General features: G+C 40.5%; 1 protein-coding gene across 13 annotated transcripts in view; it reads right to left on the bottom strand.

The window, feature by feature from the left end:
* DPP8 (dipeptidyl peptidase 8) overlaps positions 1 to 12,575 on the bottom strand; it is a 78,389-nt gene that overhangs the window by 33,505 nt on the left and 32,309 nt on the right. For all 13 annotated transcript variants that reach the window (XR_001881320.1, XR_001881319.1, XM_017851186.1 and 10 more), the window contains 5 exons: positions 11,718 to 11,779; positions 7,649 to 7,749; positions 6,362 to 6,539; positions 5,331 to 5,490; positions 416 to 495 (listed from right to left, as the gene is read on the bottom strand). Coding sequence is in view for 11 of the 13 variants with exons in the window: in XM_017851186.1 (XP_017706675.1) it covers positions 416 to 495; positions 5,331 to 5,490; positions 6,362 to 6,539; positions 7,649 to 7,749; positions 11,718 to 11,779 (581 nt within the window). In the remaining 2 variants the exon portion in view is untranslated. The remainder of the gene's footprint in view (positions 1 to 415; positions 496 to 5,330; positions 5,491 to 6,361; positions 6,540 to 7,648; positions 7,750 to 11,717; positions 11,780 to 12,575) is intronic.

Genomic DNA, 12,575 nt, shown 5'->3' with positions numbered 1-12,575 from the left:
AAAAAAAAAAAAAAAAAAAAAATACTGGGGTTGGTGGGGTTGGCTGGGCGCAGTGGCTCACACCCTGTAAAGTGAGGCCGAGGGGGGCAGGTCACGAGGTCAGGAGTTTGAGACCAGCCTGGCCAACATGGTGAAACTCCGTCTCTACTAAAAATACAAAAAAATTAGCCGGGTGTGGTGGCACCTGCCTGTAATCCCAGCTACTTGGGAGGCAGAGGCAGGATAACTGCTTGAACCCGGGAGGCGGAAGTTGCAGTGAGCCAACATCACCCCATTGCACTCCAGCTCTGGGCGACACAGCAAGACTCTGTCTCGAAAAAAAATATACCGGGGTCATATTAAATTACACTCATTTTTAGCACTGCATTCACACAGTAATACTGACCAAACATATCAGTAGAATAAAATAACATACATTAGATCCATGCCGGCCAAGAACTTCCCATTCACCACTGGTAATTGCTATCTCCTCTTTGATAGGACACTTGAAATCACCTGAAGATAAATATAATTATAATTCAGTACATTATACCAGACTATTAGCAAATGAAACAATTAAGAACAGTACTCTAAGCTCTTTTTTCCAAAAAGTTATGTTTGGAGTAATAAAAATGTTTTTGAACTAGACAGAGGTTGCACAGCATTGTGAATGTACTAAATGCCACTGCATTGCTTATTTTTATTTTTTATTTTTTGGAGACAGAGTCTCACTCTGTTGCTGAGGCTGGAGTGCAGCAGCATGATCACAGCTCACCGCAGCCTTCACCTCTTAGGCTCAAGCTTTTCTCCTACCTCAGCCTAGACACCACTAAACCCAGCAAATTATTATTTTTGGTAGCAATGAGGTCTCACTATATTGCCTACGCTGGTCTTGAACTGCTGGCCTAAAGCCCTCCCGCCTTGGCCTCTCAAAATACTGGGATTACAGGCATGGGCCTGAATTGTTTATTTTTATATGGCTAACTTAATGTTTTATGAATTTCACTTCAATAAAAAAAACTCCACAGTTAAAAAAAAAATTCAAGTTATGAGTCTTTACAATACTCCGGAATAATAATGGAACGATCTATTTAGATAATGCAGTAACAGCAAAAGAGATTTTTTGGAAAAGCCAGAAGAAAACTCAAAAGCACCTGTATTCTTGAACCTTTGGTTAGACAAACGAAGAAGTCTAATGGATTGACAAAGCATTTCTTTTCTTTTTGTTTTTTTTCCATAACTTGTTTCTGTTGATTTCTTTTTTTCTTTTGTAAAACTTTCCCAAGATATTTTCAGATTTAAAAATAAATAAAGTCAGTGTTAAAGGTGCTGGTCAGCCTTCTTTCTTGTACCCTTGTACCTTAGACACTGGGGTAAAGAAGGAGGTCCAGGGCAATGCAGTGATATTTCTGCCAGGATACTCCCCCCCACCCCAAACTCAGTAGTTAGTTGAAAGTAAGACATTTACAGGCTAGAGAAACCCAAATACCTCTATTCCACTCCAGTGCTAGGTGGAAGTTGGGTCGGCTGCTGCCCCAAGCCAGCTTTATCTTCTGAGTGTGGGCTTTGGAGGAACAGGAGAACTGGCTCTTGGCCACTGTGAGGGGTACAGCTTTGCCACTCAAATATACGTTATTATGGCATTCAGGGAGCCAGGGTCCAGAGCTGCAGGGCTGGGGTCCCTGTCTCACTCCCACAAAGACCATCACATGACCTGCCATAAAGGCATTAAAACCAGGCTCGTGCAATCCATCCCCAGGCACTGAGTTAGGACTGGCTTGACTCCCCGGCACTTCTGAGGCAGCCATATCAGCTATTTCAATAAGGCATTTCTTCTAAAAGTGCAACAAACTACTTTAAAACCCACAAAAGAAAATGTTTAATACAATTGTTCTTCATTTGCCAAACAATTACCCAGGTAAGTGTTTACCATAGTAAATGTCAACATGTCCCATTCGTTTTGTTTTTGTTTTCTTCCTGTTCTGCTCTGTCGCCCAGGCTACAGTGCAGTGGCATGATCACAGCTCATCGCAGCCTTGACTTCCCCAGGCTCAGGTGATCCTCCCACCTCAACCTCCCAAGTAGCTGGGACTACAGGCTCATGCCACCACACTTGGTTAATTTTTTTTTTTTTTGGTCTTTTTTTGTAGAGACAGGGTTTTGCCATGTTGCCTAGGCTAGTCTCAAACTCCTGGACTCAAACAATCTGCCTGCCTCAGCCTCCCAAAGTGTTGAGATTATAGGCGTGAGCCACCACACCCAGCCCTCATTTGTTTTTATGAGCGTTTGTCTTGACAAGGCTCTCTCAGTGGCCTATAGGAACAGCTGAAAAAGGGAAAATCATTTCTGTTTTCCTCACTGCTTGTATCTATTGCTGTGGGGAGTGACAGCTGATGACAGGCCTAGGAGGAGAGATGGTACTAGTGACTTTCCTAGGCTTTCACGTAAGTGTTTAAAAAAATTTTAAACTCAAAGAGCACAAACAAATTAAAAAATCAATTTAGTACTTTAAATACTATAGACAGAAATTACAAGATTAACATAGATAAATACTAACTGTTTTACATTACAGCTCTTAAGAAAGCAAAGAGGAGGAAGAAGGAAATGAAGTAGATATGAAGGTAAAGGAGGATGACTTGGAGCAAGAAAGACTAAGATAGCTATTATTCAAAAAGCAGAATATAAAAAGTATCATCCAGAATGTAGACAAATTAAAACCCTGTGCACTGTTAGTGGGAATGTAAAATGGGGCAGCGGTAGCCACGACCATTGGTGTTTCAATGATGTAGCTCCTATGGATAACAGTATGGTAGCCCCTCAAAAAACTGAAAATAGAATTACCATATGATCCAGAAATTCCACTTTTGAGTACATACCCAAAAGAACTGAAAGCAGGGACAGGAACAGATACTTGTACACCCATGTCCACAGCAGCATTATTCACAATAGCCAAAAGGTAGAACCAATCCCCCAGTGCCGATGAACAGATAAACAAAATGTGGTACAACGAAATCTTACTCAGCCCTAAAAAGGAAGGAAATCCTGACATGCACTACAAAATGGATGAAACTTGAGGGTATTATGCTAAGTAAATAAGCCAGTCAAAAAAAGGACAAAAACTGTATGACTCCACTTAAATAAGACATCTAGAGTAATTACATTCAGAGACAGAAAGTGGGTGCCAGAGGCTGGGGAAAGGGGGTAATAGAAAGCGACTGTTTAATGGGTAGTTTCAGTTTTGGAAGATGAAAAAAATTCTGGAGACCGATGGTGGTGATGGTTGCACAATATGAACATAATCAGCTGGGTGCTGTGGCTCACGCTTGTAATCCCAGCATTTTGGGAGGCCAAGGCTGGTGAATCACATGAGGTCAGGAGTTCAAGACCAGCCCGGCCAACATAGTGAAACCCCGTCTCTACTAAAAATACAAAAATTAGCTGGGTATGGTGGTGCACGCCTGTAATTCCAGCTACTCGGGAGGCTGAGGTAGAAGAATTGCTTGAACCTGGGAGGCTGAGGTTGCAGTGAGCTGAGATAGCACCACTGCACTCCAGCCTAGGTGACAGAGTGAGACTCTGTCTCAAAAAAATAAATTAATTAATTAATTTAAAAAATATATAAATATACTCAATGTCACTAAATTACACCCTTAAAATGGAAAATGGTCACAATGCTAAATCTTATGTACATTTTCCACAAATTTTTTTTTTTTTTTTTGAGAGGGAGTCTCCTGCTGTCACCAAGGCTGGTGTACAGTGGCGCGATCTCTGCTCACTGCAAGCTCTGCCTCCCAGGTTCACCCCGTTCTCCTGCCGCAGCCTCCCGAGTAGCCAGGACTATAGGCGCCTGCCACCATGTCCACCTATTTTTTTCTTTTTGTATTTTTAGTAGACACGGGGTTTCACCGTGTTAGCCAGGATGGTCTCGATCTCCTGACCTTGTGATCCACCCGCCTTGGCCTCCCAAAGTGCTGAGATTACAGGCGTGAGCCACCACGCTCGGCCCTTTTCCACAATTTTTAAAAAGGGCCATGCTAAATCCGTTAAGTTACAAATGGAGTTAAGCATACAACATAACTTACCATAAAGTGCTTCCTATTCTAAAACAAACTATATTATTAAAGTTGAGAACTGTAACTCAGTTTTAGGAAAACCCAGGAAAAGTGTTCTATGTACCCATTCACTTTTTCTACGCTTATGCATCCATTCTGTATCATATTTTCCAGAAGAAAACCACCACTTAAGGAAAACCACTTTTTTTTTTTTTTTGAGACGGAGTCTAGCTCTGTCGCCCGGGCTAGACTGCAGTGGCGCGATCTCGGCTCACTACAAGCTCCGCCTCCCAGGTTCACGCCATTCTGCTGCCTAAGCTTCCCAAGTATCTGGGACTACAGGCGCCCGACACCGCACCTGGCTAATGTTTTGTATTTTTAGTAGAGACGGGATTTCACCATGTTAGCCAGGATGGTCTGGATCTCCTGACCTAGTGATCCGTCCGCCTCAGTCTCCCAAAGTGCTGGGATTACAGGCGTGAACCACTGCGCTCGACAGGAAAACCACTTTTTAAAGAAAAATTAACTTCAGCTGATATATTTAATTTTACTTTGGGCAACATAATTATATCAATCCAAAGACCTATAACTATAAATTAACTCCAGTGTATATGTGCACAGTATAGCAAACACCTAGTGTGTAAAAATATCTAATAATTACATAACATTTAAAAAATAGTGTTGTCTTTTTTTCTTTTGAGATGGAGTCTTGCTCTGTCGCCAGACTGGAGTGCGGTGGCGTGATCTTGGCTCACTGAAACCTCCGCCTCCTGGGTTCAAGCGATTCTTCTGCTTCAGCTTCTCGAGTAAGCTGGGACTACAGGTGCACACTACCACGCCCGGTTCATTTTTGCATTTTTTAGTAGAGATGGTGTTTCGCCATGTTGGCCAGGCTGGTCTCAAACTCCTGACCTCAGGTGATCCGCCTGCCTCGGCCTCCCAAAGTGCTGGGATTACAGGTGTGAGCCTCTGCACCCAGCCAAAAATAGTTTTTTCTAAATGGGCTCACTTTAAACAAATTAAAAATTGCAGTCAAGGCAAAGGTAGAAAGTAAAAATCAATAATCCTGCTACTTAGAGATTATTCACTATTAATACTTTATAATATGTGTCAATCCATTAAGAACTTTGTCCTGTGTTTTTTACACGTACATGTATTTATATTTTCGTTTAACTTACATATTAAGTTTAATGAAGCAAGTATTTGATGCTTACAAAGCATGCAAAAGATACATTCCCGTCCCTCCCACCTTCTGCTTCCAACATTTTTTCTTTTTTTAAAATAAAATGGATTTCTTACTTGGAGCAGGCAGCCCACCACTGGATCGTTTATATTTGCTTTCCTTTAAAACAGACGTAATTTTGTATAAATGACGGAAACCTGTTTTGCATTCAGAGGCAAAAATAAACTCAATTTCCTCTTCGTGACTTTGGGGAAAAACATGAAAGATGTCATGGATCTGTAAAATGAATAGCTAAATTTACTATACAGATTATGAAAATACTACATAATTCAATTAGGCTATAGGAAAAATTACTTGATAAATATACGTTGAAATATAAATAACCATCAGTGCCACGGGAATGCTGTATTTATAGTAATAAATTTTGCTTGGGGCTTTCAGATTTATTTTACTTTAGTCAAAGACTTCATCCACTGAGAAGTAAATGTTTTCAAATGGAGTGAAAAAAGAAAAATATGCCAAAAGTTTTCTTCTTATTCACATCTCTATAATCCTTGAAACACGGCACAAGGTTTAATAAAAATACAGAAAGATGAAGTAAAATTTTTTTTTACTTTTGTTTTTCCCCCCCCGCAAAGATGAATTTTTCTAATAGTTCAGGGGAAAACAGGTATTTTAATAGCGCTATAGGCGAATCATATGAAGCTTAAACTTATATTCAGCTAGGAAGTAAAATGGCTTTATTTATTTTGTATCTTATTTAAACTTTTCTGCTAAATTGGAAAATTCAAAATTCAATTAAAAATTGGTACATTTTGGTACAGTCTGCCAACATAAAAGAGAAAGTCTTTTCTAGACCAGACTCATGAAGTCCTCTCAGAAGCACTGATGAGACTGTGTATTTAATATCTGTTATCTCCAGGAACAAATCTGAGGCCAAGGAGATGTCATTTCAATGGCACCTACTTTCTATTAAATACAAACCATTCCATTCTGGAACCATCACTTGAATTGGAATTATTCATACTAAAGAAATAACATGGTCCCTTTAAAATAAAAAAAAAAGCATTTTGATAGTTTGCTATATAACTTCATTTGCTTTAGCATTCTGAGAAAATATTCAAACAAGTACAGGAAAAATGCATACATTTATCCAGATGTCTGTTGTTTCTTCATAGATAATTAGTGGCGTCACAGAGTCAGGCACTGACTCAATGAGTCTCTGCCTTTCCATAACATCATCTTCTACTGGGATAAATAATTCAGGTGAGATCAACACTATTTGCAGGTGAGTTTGGGAGCGATCTAGTAGGATGGACCAAGCACTATTTAAATAAATAAAAAAGAACCAGAAATAAAGCAAGCTATCAGAAAAAGAATCCTCTATATCTCATTTGGCACCTATCAATTATATCTATAATCACAATGAAAGAACTGCTTTAGTGTATATTAAATTATCACTTACAAATAGTTAATTAAAAATATACTTTAAGCTTGAATAGAATTTATAAAAAGTGGTTTTCTTGAAATGTCCAAAACCACAGTTGGCCAGTGAAAGTGTTTTATCCCTGTAGGCTGGCATGAGCCTATAATCCCAGCACTTTGGGAGGTCAAGGTGAGAGGCCTGCTTGAGGCCAGGATTTCAAGATTACAGTAAGCTATGATCATGTCACTGCACTACAGTCTGGGTGACGCAGAGAGAGACCCTGTCTATATAAACAAAAATTCTGCCAAGTGCAGTGATTCACACCTGTAATCTCAGCACTTTGGGAGGCTGAAACAAGAGGATCACTGGAGCCCACGAGTTTTGAGACCAACCTGGCAACATAGTGAGACATCGTCTCTATAAAAAATAAAAAAAATTAGCTGGACATAGTGGCATGTCCCTGTAGTCCCAGCTACTCAGGAGGATAGCTTTAGCCGGGGACATTGAGGCTGCAGTGAGCCATGACTGCACCACTGTACTCCAGCCTGGGTGACAGAGTGAGACCCTGACTCAAAAAAAAAGTTTTCTCCCTTTAGTATCAATGTCAACAAATGCCAGTCTTGTGAAACTCCTGCTGTCTGCTGTCAACCTTAGACACAGAAACTATTTATTTGTAATAATCCTCATATAAAGCTCTACAATTATACAATTTTAAAAAATATACATTTATGTGTGAGCCTTCAAGTCATATAATTTAATCACAAATAACACTGTGAACCATAACTGGCTGAGTATACAGACAGAATTAAACTGCAGTGCACCTATGCTTATAGGGTTACAAATGCACAAATCCACTTAATTCAAGAAAAATGCCTTGTGCAGTAATAACTGTACTGCAAATTTACATGTGAAGGCAGCTCCAACAACAAGGCAAACCTAACAGCACAAATATTCCAAAGCTCTGGATCCTAAATTAGTTATAAAGAAGTAACAATTTAACATACGCACTATTTTCCCTCGGGAGTCCATCCAGCTCTGGCAATATATTCAACTCCTTCAAACAGAATCTCAAAAGGTTGAATTAGTTCCTTATCTATGACATCCATAATCTATTAAAAAAGAAAAAAAAAAAAAAGAATCTAGTTATAGAAGATTTAGATAAATAATTAGCTTGCTAGTCTACTTTAACAATTATCTAAAAGCAGGAAATTTTCCAGAGTCAGGTATTAAAAAGGCACAAAGGATATAACAAAACCAGGAGTAAATTCTGGGTTACCTATACTGGTACTTACTTTTTGTGCCTAAAAAAGTTCTAAGCACTTTTAACACATCCTAAAAGTCTATTTCTTTGAGTTGATACTAACAGAACACTTGATAATAACTGGTAAAATCAAGTTTTAATCACCTTAAACTCGAGTATCCAGAAAAATAATAGTCCCTAATTCCCTATATTTCACCTAGAAATATATATATATATACACACACAGTAATCATATTTTATTTATATATATGTGTGTGTGTACATATATATATATTTGAGACAAGGTCAAATTTTGTTGTCCAGGCTGGAATGTAGTGGCCTGATCACAGCTTACTGCCTTCGCAATTTCCCAGGCTCAAGTGATCCTCCTGCCTCAGCCTCCTGAGTAGCTGAGACTACAGGTAAGGTGTGTGTTTGTAATGAAATTAAATAAAATATAAATTTTAAATTTTTTGTAGAGATGGAGTCTCCCTATGTTGCCCAGGCTAGTCTCAAACTCCTGGGTTCAAGTGATCCTCCTGCCTTGGCCTCCCAAAATGCTAGGATTACAGGCATGAGCCAGTGTGCCCAGCCTAAAATATATTTGTATAATATATATATTTGTAATTATGTATATATGGTGGGGTTTTTTTGTTTTTTTGAGATAGAGTCTCACTCTGTTGCCCAGGCTATATAGTGCAGTGACACCATCTCAACTCACTGCAACCTCTCTCTCCCGGGTTTAAGTGATTCTCCTGCCTCAGCCTCTCGAGTAGCTGGGATTACAAGCATGTGCCACTGCGCCCAGCTAGTTTTTGTATGTTTAGTAGAGACAGGGTTTTCTCATGTTGGCCAGGCTGGTCTCGAACTCCTGACCTGAGTGATCTGCCTGTCTCCCAAATAGTTGGGATTACAGGCATAAGCCACCGTGCTCGGCCCATTTGTGTAATATATTAAAGAAATAGCCCCGGATAAGCAAACTTTTTTCCTTTAAAAGTCTAGCAAACACACAGTAAAAAATAAATAATTTTTAAAAACTGCAAAGGATCTGAATAGACAGTCTTCCACAGAAAATATATACATGGTTAATAAACACAGAAAATGATTCCCAACATCGTTAGCCATCAGAGAAATATGAATCAAAACCACAATGAGATACCACTTAAAACACAATAGTGGCCAGGCGCGGTGGCTCACGCCTGTAATCCCAGCACTTTGGGAGGCCGAGGCAGGCGAATCACGATGTCAAGAGATCAAGACCATCTTGGCTAATAACGTGAAACCCCATCTCTACTAAAAATATAAAAAAATTAGCTGGATGTGGTGGTGGGCGCCTGTAGTCCCAGCTGCTTGGGAGGCTGACGCAGGAGAATGGCATGAACTCGGGAGGTGGAGCTTGCAGTGAGCAGAGATCGTACCACTGCACTCCAGCCTGGGTGACAGAGTGAGACTCCATCTCAAAAAAAAAAAACCCACAATCGAATGGCTATAATAAATATAATGGACAACAAGAAGTGTTGGTGATAATGTGGAGAAACTGGAAATCTCACACAGGCTGAAGCAGGAGAATCACGTGAACCCAGAAGGCAGAGGGTGAAGTGAGCCGAGAATCACACCATTGCACTGCAGCCCGGGTAACAGTGCGAAACTCCGTCTCAAAAAAAAAAAAAAAAGGTTGCCTAGTGCTGAGGGATATGAGGAGGTTGGAATATAAAATAGTGCATGCTGAGTGTGGTGACTCACACCTGTAATCCTAGCACTTCAGGAGGCTGAAGTGAGAGGATCACGTGGGCCCAGGAGTTCAAGACCAGCCTGGGCAACACAGGGAAATCCTGTCGCTACAAAAAATAAAACTAGCTGGGCATGGTAGTGTGTGCCTGTAGTCCCAGCTACTTAGAAGACAGAGGCAGGAGGATCACTTGAGCCTGACAGGTTGAGGCTGGGCTGAGTGGGACTGTGTCACTGTACTCCAGGTCGGGTGACAAAGTGAGACCTTTCTCTTTTTTTGTATTTTTAGTAGAGAGGGGTTTTACCATATTAGGCAGGCTGGAGACTTTCTTCAAAAAATAAAATAAAATAAAATAGTGCAGCCACTTTGGAAAAACACTTTAGTTCCACAAAAGGTTAAAAAAAAAGTCATCAAATGACTCAACAATTCTACTCGTAGGTATATACTCCAGAGAGTAAGCCCACACAAAAACTGCTACATACATACTCATGGCAGCATTATTCTTAATAGCCATAAAACGGAAACAATCGAAATGTTCATCACCTGATAAATACAACATGGTATATCCATATAAAGGTATTATTCATCAATTAAAAATAAATGAAGTATTGATACATAGTACAACATGGATGGACCTTGAAAACAATCTAAGTCAAGGAGACCAAAATACATATTGTATGATTCCACTTATATGAAATGTCCAGAATAGGCAAATTTATAGAGATAGAAAGTAGATTAATGGTTGTCTAGGCTGGGCGCGGTGGCTCATGCCTGTAATCCCAGCACTTTGGAAGGCCAAGGTGGGCGGATCATGAGGTCAGGAGTTTGAGACCAATCTGGTCAACATAGTGAAACCCCATCTCTACTAAAAATACATAAAATTAGCTGAGTGTGGTGGTGTGTGCCTGTAATTCCAACTACCCGGGAGGCTGAAGCAGGAGAATCACGTGAACCTAGAAGGCAGAGGTTGAAGGGAGCCGAGAATTGCACCATTGCATTCCAGCCCGGGTGACAGTGCGAAACTCCATTTCAAAAAAAAAAAAAGTTGCCTAGTGCTGGGGGATATGAGGAGGTTGGAGGATGATGGCTCAGAAGTATAGGGTATCTTTTTGAGGTAATAACAATGTTCTAAAACTGCCTGTGGTGATGGTTGCAAAACTCTGTGAATACACCAACAGCCACTGAATTTTAAACTTTAAATAAATCGTATTACATGTGAGTTATATATCTCAGTAAAGCTGTTTTTAAAAAAGTCTAGAAGAAGAAGACTGACTCGGGAGCCTCTCTCTCTGCAGGAGAGAAAGCTATCCTCTTTTCTCTTTCTTTCGCCTGTTAAACCTCCACTCTTAAACTCAAAAAAACCCCAAAAAAGTCTAGAAGAGAAGACTGTTTTTTAGCTAGTCTTGTGTGCATGCAGCTTATAAGCATTTGGCTGCTGAAATGGAAAGCTGTAGTACAAGTCAACTGTGGGATTTTTTTTTTTTTGGAGACAGAGTCTCGCTCTGTTGCCCAGGCTGGAGTGCAGTGGCCGGATCTCGGCTCACTGCAAGCTCCGCCTCCCAGGTTTACGCCATTCTCCTGCCTCAGCCTCCCGAGTAGCTGGGACTACAGGCGCCCGCCAACTCGCCCGGCTAGTTTTTTTTTTGTATTTTTTAGTAGAGACGGGGTTTCACCGTGTTAGCCAGGATGGTCTCGATCTCCTGACCTCGTGATCCACCTGTCTTGGCCTCCCAAAGTGCTGGGATTACAGGCTTGAGCCACTGTGCCCGGCCACTGTGGGATGTTTAATGCACCACAGACATCTACCCACCACAAAAGGTAACCAGTAAATAACTACCCTTTTTTTTCTTTTAACATTAATCTGGAGAATAAAGGCAAACAGAAAAACTATTGGAAAGGAGTGGTTAATATGCATATCCCCATATTCCCATCTTATGAACCAGCAGGATGATTTGTAAGTAAAAAATTAGGTCAGTCTAAAATCATGATCCACAGATATCTCAGCAAGTTCAACAAGTCCAAAAATAAAAAAGTGTATCAAAGAACCCTACTGGGCTGAATAGATTAGTCAAATGACACAGAAGGTCAACTCAGCATTTTATACTTACCCTTCCTTCGGTATCAATCATTATTTCTGACATCTTAAAAGTGACTTTAGGATTTGCTGTACCTTTAGAAAGAGACATAAATGAATAGTAATGTTTATCCAAAATTGCTCAAATTAATTTTGCCAGATCAATCCTCTTTACACTTTAGTTAAGTCAAGAATAATGTATAGGTTGGGCATGGTGGCTCACGCCTGTAATCCCAGTACTTTGGCAGGTTGAGGCAGGTGGATCACCTGAGGTCAGGAGTTTGAGACCACCTTGGCCAACATGGTGAAACTCCATCTCTACTAAAAATACAAAAATTAGCCAGGCATGGTGGTGTGCATCTGTAATCCCATCTACTTGGGAGGCTGAGGCAGGAGAATCACTTGAACCTGGGAGGCAGAGGTTGCAGTGAGCTGCCATTGTACCACTGCCCTCTAGCCTGGGTAACAAGAGCGAGACTCTGTCTCAAAAAAAAAAAAAGAAAGAGACATAAATGAATAGTAATGCTTATCCAAAATGACTCAAATTAATTTTGCCAGATCAATTCTCTTTATACTTTAGTTAAGTCAAGAGTAAAGTATATGCCAGGCACAGTATCTCACGCCTGTAATCCCAGCACTTTGAAGAGGCCAAGGCAGGCGGATCACTTGAGCTCAGGAATTCAAGACAAGCCTGGCTCACATGGTAAAACTCCATCTCTACAAACTATACAAAAATTAGGCAGGGCGCAGTGGCTCACGCCTGTAATCCCAGCACTCTGGGAGGTCGAGGCAGGTGGATCACCTGAGGTCAGTTTGAGACCAGCCTGACCAACATGGTGAAACTCCATCTCTACCAAAAATACAAAAATTCGCCAGGTGTGGTGGCATGCAC

Source organism: Rhinopithecus bieti, unplaced genomic scaffold (genome assembly GCF_001698545.2).
Source record: "Rhinopithecus bieti isolate Rb0 unplaced genomic scaffold, ASM169854v2 scaffold_31548, whole genome shotgun sequence".
In the NCBI taxonomy this organism is placed as follows: domain Eukaryota; kingdom Metazoa; phylum Chordata; class Mammalia; order Primates; family Cercopithecidae; genus Rhinopithecus; species Rhinopithecus bieti.
The sequence above is the reverse complement of the archived record's forward strand: the minus strand, read 5'-3'. Positions and strand labels throughout refer to the sequence as shown.